At 35.7% G+C, this 13,076-nt stretch overlaps 1 protein-coding gene across 1 annotated transcript in view; it reads left to right on the top strand.

The window, feature by feature from the left end:
* Positions 1-13,076, top strand: part of LOC114140873 (formin-like protein 13) — a 52,983-nt gene that overhangs the window by 27,423 nt on the left and 12,484 nt on the right. Inside the window, exons 11-14 of the mRNA XM_028011163.1 lie at positions 3,351-3,437; positions 7,990-8,142; positions 12,708-12,837; positions 12,978-13,010. Coding sequence (XP_027866964.1) covers positions 3,351-3,437; positions 7,990-8,142; positions 12,708-12,837; positions 12,978-13,010 — 403 coding nt within the window. The remainder of the gene's footprint in view (positions 1-3,350; positions 3,438-7,989; positions 8,143-12,707; positions 12,838-12,977; positions 13,011-13,076) is intronic.

Here is a 13,076-nt window from a genome sequence, read left to right as displayed (position 1 = left end):
AAGGTTTCATTTATTTTGATCAATCGATAAAAAACATGTATCCTCATGTATCCTCATCCTCAAACACCTTCATGATCCAAGCAAACATATAAGTGTTGACGTTAAGCAATCCATGCAACTTTTCTATTCGGTAGGAGTCTACGGCTATGTTTGATGTTTTTCATTGATCCATTTCAATTCCCTTAATTCCACTAGATGAATTTATGGACATGTGTTAGCATGTCTTTGTTTTACTTTATCTGAAGGTATGCTGACATTGCATGTGGTTTTCATGTCAGCAGCCCAATTCTGTCAAATTTTACATATTGAGGAAAAATGTTAATGTGGTCATTAATTTTTACCCCTATTTATTTCAACTCATATTGAATAAAGATGCAAACTTGTCACAGAGACTTGAAAAGGTTAATTCCCAAAACTTTCTTATTGTAACACGGCAGATCTAACCAGGACGCTACTTTTCTGCCTTACTTAGTATTATGATTACTGCAATTAAGGCAGAAAGCCTTTTCTGTAGGAACGCTTTTTGAATCTATTCACCTGCCTCCTCATTCACACAGTGGGCGTTATGACAAGCTCCATTTGGTAATCACCTTCCAGGAAAGCAGATCAACTGGACTGCATGTGGAAGATTAGTGGAGAGATAGCAGATGATAAAGCTGCCGAGAAATATCCGACACCTGACATAAGGGCTGTCAAATGCAGAAAACGGGTTTGGTCCTTATGGAGATCTGTTGTAGATTGGAGTGGAATTCCAATTGGGTACATACAGTTTAGGTCTCATGATTTATAAACTGGTTTTATTTGTTAGTTCCATGCCAGAAAACAGTTTTAAAAGAGGTAGGGCAGCAATTGCAACAATAGAGGGAAATGATGAAGTGGGAAATTGCCTTAAAATGGAGAACTTTGAACCAGCTTGTTTGAATTTGTGTCAAAGTTTGTTGGGAACAGATCAGTTCTGTACCTGCCCCTTTCTACTCTATTACCAGTCCTTTGTAATGTGTGCAGTATGGAGGTTTAAGTTTCTTTCTTAGAAAAATGCATAAATACATCTCAAGAAGGAGATGACACCTGAAATCAGGAGAAGTTGTTGTAAAACCTCTCATCAAATTTTCTGCCTTAATGTTCACTTTTATAAGAACATCAAAAGTCTAAGAAGAGTCTGGCTAAAAACAGTTCATTTCTGTTTTTGTTGACAGCCTGGAAATCCCCTGCTTATCTTCTTTCGACAACAATAAACACGGAATTTGCTTTTGTACCAAATCATGACCACAACCTGATAAATATCTATTTACAACGCCTCTTGAAGGTATTCATACATCATTTTATTATGAAACAACCACAAACTTCAGTGTATTCTACTGGGAATTTTAAGACAAAATATTGCATAATATATTCTTACTTGCACAGTTGTACATCAATGAACTCTGTTTACTAATAAAGTGACCAGATTGAAATTAGGGGTATCATAGTGAAGGGGATGCAAACACCAAACGTTGTTTATTTTCTACATGTATGGATTTGTTTTATAAAGTGCAAATGTTATTAAATATACTAAAATTAAAAGTGGAATTTGTTTCAAACATGGAGATCTGTTCTCTTTGTTAACTAAGTTGCATGTAGAACTTCAAAAGAAAAAACAAGTCGTTGGTCTGTGTAACATATTCTGTATGTAAAGAACAAAAATGTCCCAGTCATAGGCCTAACATTAAATCTTTACAAAATAATCAATGTTAGGGTATGTCCCCACTTAAACTCCACTTTGCACACATTGCAAAGGACTGGATATCTTTATAAAAGATTTAATGTTTGGAATTTCAATGAAGGAAATCTTTGTGATTTATATTGTACTACATCATAAAATCTGGCAGCTGGAATGTTTCCACAGTCTGATTGAAAGAGTATGTTTGCTTTCACTATCTGCTAAACAAAAACATATTATTTTGGGGGGTCTTTCACCACAGAGTATGAAAAATAACACATGAAAACTTGTTCCTCTTTTCTAGCTCAAATGCATCCTCATCCAGCAGAGAAATAACCTGCAGAGTTTTAGCCCTAATGGAAATTGTGCTGTTATCTGTCTCACAATTCTACCTAAATATTATATAATTGGAATTGTTTCATTCCATAATTGCCCTAGGTCACACTGTATGTGTGGTGCACTGAAATTAAAATCCATGTAAATTAAGTGTATAGTAATTGTTAACGTTGTGCTGTTATTTAATCTGACAAAACAAAACCTCAGAAAAAGTTAAACACCTGAAGGTGTGATTTCACTACAGAATGTTTCTCATGTGTGAACATGTTTCCATTCTGCAGATGTTTAAATACATAGCAGCTATCTTTACAGTTATGATGAAAAGTAATTACACCTTATTTGAATTAAAAGGTTTAACATATCACAAAGTGATAAAAATCTGGTCCTAAGCAAAAAAACAAAACACAACTATTTCTTTTTATTGAAATCCTACATAGACTGAGCCATTGTCCAGTCAAAGCCCAATTGACCCAGTTGAAGTAGATTCTTCATTTTCTACTATTCTGTTGTAGATTTGCTGTTGAATGTAGGATTATTGACCCAGTTTGAATTAAGGTTCTGCTGTTGGCTGAAAGATGTATAAGTTCACTAACTACAAAAGAAGTTAGTGAATCATTACTCCTCCACTACTGTGCTTGACAAAATGGTGCTGTTTATTATGAGCCAACATCAATATGCAGCATGGACAAATCAGCGGTCCATCACAGGGCTACACAGAGATGGAGGTTAAATGTAAAAACACACACTGAGGCATAAAACTCAATTACTTTGAAAGGTTGTCATTTGTTTTCTCAGACTGCACATTGTTCAAATCAGGAATATTAAATGTCTTAGAAAGCATAGCATGAGCAGAATAATGCTGCTTCTGTATGAGGAGGAATTCACACTTAAATATAGCTGCAAAAAAATAAAAATCCAGATGATTACATGGCTGGGATTTCCAGCTCCAATCCTAATGTCTTTCCCTAAGTATCTGTCAGACAAACTGCCCTTTGGCTTTGGGGAGATGATATGTGAGCATCAACCGGATGGTCTGACAGTGTGGAGTGATTTATTAGAGGTTAGCTCAGACACAAAGGTCAAGCCGGCGGCCCAGCCAATCGTTTCAAAGTGTCAAGCTTTCAGTTTGTCTGTTAAATCAGGCTGTTAACAGACCTGCTGCACAGCAGGAATGGGCTGAAAAAACGTGTGTAAATTGCTTCACCAGCTGTTTTAGATCTTTTGGAATAATCACATGGAAATGGGTTGTCTGATGGTATGATAATTGGACTCTCCCCCATGCACTCATTAGCCTTACGTTTTTTCTCTGCTGCAGATGTGCAACGTCTCCTACCTGAGCACGCAACTCGACCTGCTTTTGACGCTGAGAGAGCTCCCGATCAGCATGAAAGACCTGCAGCCTGTGAGTTCACTTCATCATCCAGAGTCAAATCTTTGACTACTGTAAATCCCATTTCCTCATTCCTTGACAGCTAATGCAGGTAGTGTTTAAAATATCCTATTGCATGCTGTCAGGAGGCTGATTTCTACTACATAAACAAATGAATATGCTGGTATGCATTGATTTGTGGCATGAATTCTGCAGCAGATGTAGAAATGTATTACTTTTTATGCTGGTTGAAGAACAAAAACATAAAGCCAAGAGTATTTTAAAGATTAAAAAAAATCTTCAGTTAATTTACATTTTCAATAATGTGTTGAAAGTAACAAGATAATAAAATATTGTCAGAAAGCTAAATTATTTCAGTAATTCAATAAAAAAATCTAATAAATTACATAGACTCATTACATGCAGAGTTATGGATTTCAAGTGTTGTTGTGAATTTTGATGATTGCATTTCCAGCTATTAAAATCCCAGCATTCAGCGTCTTAAAGAATGTGAACATATGACATGTAGTTAGAAGATGATGGTGTGGCGAGTTTTGTAAGGATTTCTCAAACTTATTCTCATGTGACTTGCGTTTTTTGTTTAATGGAAACATCTGAATTGCAAAACTGTATTTTTTTTCAACATTAGCAGAACATTGCTAAAGTGTAACACATTTGCAATGGAAACCCTTCTACTGTTGCTTTAGGCGTGCCCCTAAGCTCACCTGAATTGTGTGGTCTGGTGTCTCTCCTCTTCCTTTTGACAACAACTTTCAGGTTCAGGTTTGGCCAGTTAGCCAGCCAATCAAACACAGTGATACTATTGTTATTAAAGCAGGGTGACAGGTGCCAAGTCCAGTAGGAAAATGAAAGCAGCATCTTTATTGGCTCCTGAACTCATCAGTGATTGTGGAAAATTCACACTGAACCTCAAACAGCTTTGATTGTGAGTCTCTTCACTCTTCCTGACTGTGGGACTTTGATTTCCTTATTACACCAATTCATCTTTAATTCTTTGACTGGAAATGCTCAGATGTCAAAATGTTAGATACATATTACAAAGAGTTTTAGTAACTTATCTGGGTTATTGTACAGATAAATACCACGTCTCTCTTGTTTATTGCTTGTTGAGAAGAACACAGTCAAACACCAGTAGCCATTATTGAAACAAAGTCTATAACAAGAAAGAAACATCTGAAATGATGCATTCAGAATAAGTTAGCTGGGGAAGTATTAACATTTGAGAATACATTTAGAAATTTTACCCTTTCATAAAAACAAATATGTTTTTATGAGCTAGATTCCTCTTTCTGTTTGGTCCTTTCCTGCAACAGCAGTTTCTAAGGACACCTGACCCCTTAGAAATGCTTGGCAGATGGCTAAAAATGAGGAGCTACTGGTGAAACGGGACTCAGCTTTAAGGGTAAAACAAGCAGGAGATGCTTTAGATTCTGATCTGCACAGCAGCTGTAGGTGAAAATTAAAACGTCTTTCTCCTCAGCAAATACACACACCCACACAAAGCTCATTTATTCCCTAATGCAAACCTTAATTATGACTTTATAAATGGATACAAGTAAAAAAAAAGAACATTTGTGGTTGAAATTATTACATGAAAGCTTTTCTTCTAACTTTGACTTTTATGTTTGAAGGGGTCATTTAAGCATATGTTTTTGTTCTGTTCGCTGGTTAATAGTCTTGAAAATAAAAAGGTATGAGGGGCACTTTCAGACACTTCTGTGATCAAAAAGAAAAGATAGATTTTAATCAAATCAGGTTCAATTGTTCAAAAGTGCTTTATGCTCAATGAAAACCCACTCTGGAGTTTTAACTGTGGGAAACGTGTAAACTTTCACTTTTGTCTGCAAACTTCTGCTCCGTAGTCAAGTAAAGACTTAAATTAATCCAGGTAGAGTGAAATAAAAAGTTACAACTGAAACATATTCCTTTATATTCTTTAAAACAAAATCTTTTAGCCCTGTTCAATAGGAGTATACAAACATTCCAAGTTTATCATTAGTCAAAGTAATCTTTAACATTCTCATAGTGGGTTGTTGTTATTGGCATTGGGGTCCGCAGGCTGTGAAGATATTGCAGTCACACAAAAATACCTCCCAGCTCCTGCGTTTTTATTTTTTATTTGATTCTCAAAAGCTTTTGTTTCTTTCTGCTCTGCTGATTCAGTCCTAATCTCCTGTCTGCTAACCGCCTGAAAATGAAGAGAAACAGCGGATAAGAGTGATGGCACTGTGATCCATTCACTGCAATACTAATTTTTCTTTGTCTTACACACAGAAACAAACATATTGTGTGCTGGGAAGATGACTCGAGAAGAAAGATTAGCAATTTCATTAAGTTTCAATTTACTCCTGGCTCCTTGCTCCTGCTGTTGTTTTCTTTCTCCTCCCTCAGATTTATTTGAGAAAGGTCACTCAATCTTAAGTATGGGATTTGCGTGCATGTGCTTTGGGGAAAAATGACCCCGATCCTTAATCTTCGGTATTTTCCTGTATGTTGTGCTCAAAGTTTAGTGTCCAATTAGCTGCAAAATATTCTAAATCCCTGAATCCTCATAAGCCTGAACACTAAGATGATTTACATGCCACCTGTCAGAGAAAGAACAGAGTCGCCAACCAGGGGAATGCTTCTCACCTGGGATGTTTTTATCCCTTGTTTCCAGGATGACAGGTTTTACTCTGTGTTGTGGACCCAACTCCTTCTTTAAACCATTTGATGTGCCCAGTTTGATGCCAAATGTATTAGAAAATGTCAAAGACACAGTTTAAGCTGATGATGCAGCAGACAGTAAGGTGTCACCTGAAGCTGTGATGCACGGCATGGCAAAACCAAGTGCAACATTTTCAGGGAGTGAATGGAGAAATGTATTCAGAGTCACAGAAAAGAGCAAAGCTTGAGCATCTATATTTGTTTTTATGTAGTTGTAAAATCACAAAGATTTAAATTAAGCAGTTCATTTACAATAAGTATGAATATTTATGTGAATCTAAAGCAACATCGAGCAGTACTGATGGTGTTTTTTACCCATTGAAAGAAAATGCTATATAAAAAAGATGAGCATCTCGATCTCTCTCTCAAAAAATATTAATATGTAAAAGCAGTTGCAATGTTAAAAAAATAAAAACTTTTTTCTTTACATTTTATTAAAAACGATTCATCAATGATTTAATCCCCTCCCTAATAATCAATGGAAATATTATTTTTGACATTACAACAATCAGACTCTTTGTATTACTACCGACTAGGATTTTTAAAAATGTTTCCACTAATATTTTGATGAGTTATAATTGGTGATGAGGTCCATGTCTCTGGAATTGGAAGGCCTCTGTCCCATTACCCTAAGCTTTAACTCCCAACACTGATTCTCAAGATTTTTAATTCAAGGAGTACTTTAAATCAAACTCAAATGAAAATAAATAAAAATAAATTTGAGTTTAACTTCAATTGTGATATTGCATTTGAATGAAATTATTATAAATTAACTTTTTGTAATCAGTATTTTGCCTCCTCTACATACGTGAGAATTAAAATGAATGCTAGGTGTTTTTAACACGTCTTTAAAGGAATAACAGCATGATTAAGCTTCCATAAAATGAAAAAAACAACAACTTGTGTTCCACTATTTTCTCTATTTGATACACTTTGACTTCCATACACCTTTGGAAGGTTCAATAAAAACAGCATTGGTGATGTTGTGCTGATCTGATCTGTTGCTGAAGCACAGTGGTTTTCCACAGATGGTCGTGTTCGGAGCCAAATTATATGATGTAGCTGGATATCTGCTTTCTCCTCAGTTTAATTGAGACTGTCCCAATTGTAGGCGTAGGGAGGTTACTCTTAAAATAGAAACATATGGCACGATTGTTGATGGCTGGCAGGGGCCTTAGTTGGAAAAAAAAAAAGTTTTTCGAGTGGTATAATTCCCACAACACCAACTCCCCTTTTCCTCCAATACACCGTTGGCAAAACCTAAAATCCCACTTTGATTTCTCTCCAGCATGATTTCTATCCATATTCAACAGGATCTGTTCAGAGATGGTTAAACATGGAAATTGTGTGATATTCTAGGGGGATATTTGTACTTGACACAAATGCATACCAAATAATAATCTTACCCAACAACAGGAAGCTGATTATTCATTTTATGAGGTCAACTGAGGTGCTGTGATAAGGCTGTTTATGTGTAATGATTTTCGTTAACTGTGTTTCCATTGACTACATAACTGCACAATTTGATATTTAGAAAATGCATTTGTTTAATGGAAACTCTACATTTAAAAAAAACAACTCGTTTTTGGATAAAACGTTTTGGTGATAATGTGGTTTTGTAACAGAATTTCAAATAGAAACACAACTACTGTAGCATCCAAAAAGCCTGATGCTGCTCTTTTTGTCTCAAAGCTGTTCTGTGACTAAATGAATTAAGTCATTTAATTAAGTCAGTTAGTTGTTTTGGGTAGACATTTTACTTTGACAGCTACTGTACGTAAGTTAGCATGAGTGAGACGTAGGAGCTTAAATTACAGACACATGACTTTAGTCTGTGTTTCTTGTGTTTGTCTTGCAGCTGATTAACCAGAAGATCAGAATATGCAAGCAGCTGTACAACTCCAGGTCATTTGTTTCCGTGCTGGAGTACCTCCTCGCTATAGGCAATTACTTGAATGAGAACGCCGGAAAGGAAAAGGCCAAGGGATTCCGCCTCTCGTCCTTAACCAAAGTACGATTCCAACACTCTCGTCTGACCTTTGATTGAGGTTCGCCTCTGCCTAATAACTCTGCTCATTGACATACACAGCCTGGTCCCTGAGCATCTTGCCATTTTCTCTTGGCCAGGTAGGTTCAATCAGGGCTGTGACTGTGTCGCTGCCTGGTTTCACTAGAGAAATCAAACTTGGCACAAAATGAGAACATGAGTGGCTTGGTGCATAAGATCATACAGCCAAGCCAGTGGATCTTTACATCACGTAAAAGTGAATTTACTTGGTCTGGTTAGGGGTAAAAATTTCATGGTTATTACATCATGGTTTCACATTTGCACCAAGAAACCTTTGTGTGGTATTCTTACTTCTTGGAGTTATCAAAGTATGTGGATAAATATTTCTGAAACTTAAAAAAAAATATTACAAAAAGAAAAAAAATCTGATCTTTAACCACTATACCAATTTTAAGAGACACCTAGAACTCCACTACTGTTGCTCTGATAACATTTTTATCTTGTTTTCAAAACTTCTTGAGTTTTAAACAACTTTAAAGTTTGTTAATATGAAAATTAAAAGGTCAAAAAAGATTAAATGTTTAGAGCTTTAAGGAAAAGGTCAAAAGCACCCAAAATATGGTAAGAACAAATCTCAGTGCAAATCACTTTTTTTGATTTGCAATGAGACCTTCTTAGTTTGTCACATTAAGAAATGGAAGATTGATTGAGAAACGTTAATCAATTTCTCATCTACCTTGGCGTTAGCTCCAAAATCTGAAAACACACATCAAATTATATATTTTTTATAGATTTTATTTTGCCATGAGTGGCCTATATTGACAGCTACCAGACAGGAAGTAAGCAGAGAGGGAAGCAGGAAGACATGCTGCAAACCCAGGAAGGCTGTGTTAAGAACTGAAGCCTCTGTATGTGGTACACATCAAACATCAAAGTTAACAGATTTCAAATGAGGATTTCATTTATTAAGAGAAAAAAACTACCCAGACCTACCTGGTCATGTGTATGAATACTACAATACTACCCCAGTGCTAAATTTTGCTTATTTATTCATTAAGATAAATAAGATATAAAATGGGGAAATGTACCTTAATTAACAAGCTCAGAGTATTGTTTATATGTGCCAGATTTAGCAACAGATGCTAGTTTTCAAGTACGGTCCTTGGCAGGTTGATCTTATGGAACAAGATTAAAACAATAAATGAGAAGATTCTTCAATTAAAAATAAGAAAATTGAAGAATTAACTAAACCAAACAAAAGATGAAAAAAAACCACCACATGCTCAATATGCAGTTGTCATTAACCAACTTATGATGTCAGTATGGTACAGTATGGTAAGTATCAAATGCAAGAATATTTTTTTCTTTCAAGCTGCAGCCTTAAAACCAACACAGCATCCATTCTTAGCATGAAAAACTCAAAGGCCCATCCCATTGCAAAAACACATCATGATGATTTTGTAGACTTTTAAGACAATATTCTAAAGACTGATGAGACAAAAGTTTAACTTTGTGCAACGTGTTAGATCTAGAGTAAAACTGTAAAACAGTAAAACTGTTTAGAGTAAAATTAAAACAGGAGTTCAAAATAACAATATGCAGGCAGCGAAACATGATGATGGTAATGTGATGATCTGGGACTGCCTGCTGCTTCAGAATAATCTCCCAAAGAAGAACGTGGCCATAGGCCTATACAAAATTCACTTCTGATTGACTATAGAGAAAAATAATGTGTAGATTTTGGAGTGGCCTAGTAAAGTTCAGAGTTTTATCCACCTGTGGTGTCTTGGCATGATCTTAAACTAGCTGCTCATGAAAAGAGCTACAAGCAACCATGAATTAAAACAAATCTACAAAGAGATGGGAAAATGACAATCATTGTTAATCATTGTTATGTTTAATGACATTTTTCAGTACTAATTAGTTTTAGGGGTCAAATACTTTTTCACAGAGGACTTGGCTGTTTTGGGTAGACCTTTTACTTTGACATCTAAAATTACCACTTATAAACTCCATCCATCCATCCATTTTCTGTTCACCCTTGTCCCTAATGGGGTCGGGAGGGTTGCTGGTGCCCATCTCCAGCTACGTTCCGGGCGAGAGGCGGGGTACACCCTGGACAGGTCGCCAGTCTGTCGCAGGGCAACACAGAGACATACAGGACAAACAACCATGCACACACACACTCACACCTAGGGAGAATTTAGAGAAACCAATTGACCTGACAGTCATGTTTTTGGACTATGGGAGGAAGCCGGAGTACCCGGAGAGAACCCACGCATGCACAGGGAGAACATGCAAACTCCATGCAGAAAGACCCCGGCCGGGAATCGAACCCAGGACCTTCTTGCTGCAAGGCAACAGTGCTACCAACTGCGCCACTGTGCAGCCTATATTTTATATTTAATCAGGTCAAATACTTTTTCAGTACGCTGCGAACATGTAAAAACAACTGAATGTGACGAGCACAATTTTTTTATTGTGTTTTTGAATTGTGTTTTATTAGCTGAATGTGTATTTCAAGACATATTATGATCTGGTTTTGGTGGCTAGGCCGTTTTATTACTGTGGAATTAGAGCCAAACATCAACTGCTATCCTTTCAGCTCTTAAGTAGAAAGCAGCTTGAAGTGTTCTCTTGCTGTTTGAAGATGTTATACTTCTTAACTAAAAAAAGGATAAATTTAAGGTTGATTGAGTTAATTTATGGACATTTTTTTCTCTATGACAACATGATGCTGGTGTTCTTTTCATTTAATTCCTCTGCATTTAACTTGATCTACTCTTTGGAGTCTGACTCTCTGCTGGGGGAGTTTGAGGACCAGGGTTCTGGGCACAGAAGTAAAGCGTCTTGGGCTCCGTTTAATAAAGCAGAGACCTTGTGTTTCCTCAGAGGTGTTTCCAGGTCTAATTGAGAAGAGTAAACTGTTGCTGCTAAAGACAGACTCTCTTCAAATTAATGACCAGCCGCTTTCAAGAAAATGCATCGAGGTTATCTCAGATCTTTTTTTTTCTTGTGAGCATCAATACTTGGTGCAGGTCTTGCATATGTAGCCCTTAGAGGCCTAAGCTGGTAAACAACATAACCTAGAAAGAAAAAAGGACGAAGTTTGTTAAAGGATAAGGGAGCTACCTTAGGAATTTCAATTATGTGCTAAACCAACAAGGCTGAATTTGTATCATCATTATTATTATTTTATCAGACTTACTACCACTAATTTAAAAAATGTGTAGAATTTCACAATCTATCATCTTTTTGTTTATTTATTATATGATTCACATCAAATTTGGTTCTTATTTATCAATATTAGGACACTATGACATCTGTTTTTGTTTTGCACCTCCACACTTACTGGCAAATATATGTATAACATGTTCTTTCATGACAAAAGCATATTCTCACACAACATTTTTCACAAATATAACCTTCAAGAATGAAGGTTATTTATTATGAGTATTCACATATTCATAATTCCTGTTGCCTTAAACTTCTACATTTCTTTTTGACTTGATGTGAAATTAACTGTTTAGGAAATGAACTGTTCTTCATTAGACATTTTAGGATTTTTTAAAGATCAACTCACATTTGCCTTTCTGAAAATACATGTTCTCTTGTTTTTCCATTTTAAATTGTGGTTAAGAAAAATTAACCTCTTTTTTTATTTTTTTACATCACATGAATACACCAGGGAAACATGAACTCATTAATTACTAAGTAAAAGTTCAGAAACATTAATCAAATTAAAGAAAAGTTTAAACAAAGAAAGGTAGCTACAGATGCGTTTTTAGATAGAAGTTGCTAATGTTAATAAGTGTGCCTCCAGAACAAATGTTCCCTAATGTTGGATTTCTTCCATACTAAATAAATGCACTCAAAACGAAGTTGAATTTTTTCTTAAGTATTTCAGTGTGAGCACAATATAAAGTTTAAAATTTAAGTGCTGCATGTGTTTATATGGGCACCTTGTGTCTCACCATCAACTTCAAATCCACTCATATCTTAAAGCATTTTATTTCGACATAGTTCTCAAAACAACACAACATTCTTAGAACAGTATAATGATGTTAAACACATTAGCAAATCTACAAAGAAATCTGCATTTTGCCTTGCGGTATTTTACACTGATTGATAATTATGCAAAGACCAACAACAATGTATATATTGTTATATATATATATATATATATATATATATATATATATATATATATATATATACAGTATATATATATATACCAGCTTCTGATGGGGAATTTATTTACTTATTCCACAGATAAATATTGCATTGGTTATACTTGTATCTATATTTAAATATAATTTTGAATTAATAATTTAACAGCTATTTTTTCACTTTCTGTGGTGGGGTTAAAGTACAAGATTGCCGTCTAATCAAATATTTGCTTTTAAGTGTTTGTAAATGCAGTGGGATGTGCCTATATTTTTCAATACACTGTAAATGCACACAAGAAAATAAAGAAGGCAAATTATTACAGAAACAAAAAAGGAATAAAAACCTTTAGTCAGCTGATATGTTTTCCAACCTTCAGTCTGCTTTTTCTTTATCTCCAGCTTTCCCAGCTGCGTGGGAGGGACAAGAATTTCACCTTGCTCCATGCCCTTCTGGAGCAGATCATGTTGCAGGAACCGGGCCTGGCCACTTTTACCCAGGACTTGGCAGAATTTGAAACTGTCCCTGGAGGTATTTGCTCGTCAAGATTTGATCAAAACAGCAGAAGAAAAAAATCTGTGGGGTGCTTTTGAGTTAAGGGCTGATAAATGAAACGTACATTTATATTTAATACCAGTGTTGGTGTTTTTCTCCCCCTCTCCTTTGGAAAGCTTCCATCAAAGGCTTGACCGCAGAAGTGGATGGTAAGTAGATCACATTTTACTACAAAGACTGGTGTTCACTATACTGATACTGCTGTAGGTGGAGGT

The sequence above is a fragment of the Xiphophorus couchianus genome, chromosome 24 (genome assembly GCF_001444195.1).
Source record: "Xiphophorus couchianus chromosome 24, X_couchianus-1.0, whole genome shotgun sequence".
Taxonomy (NCBI): Eukaryota; Metazoa; Chordata; class Actinopteri; order Cyprinodontiformes; family Poeciliidae; genus Xiphophorus; species Xiphophorus couchianus.
The sequence above is the reverse complement of the archived record's forward strand: the minus strand, read 5'-3'. Positions and strand labels throughout refer to the sequence as shown.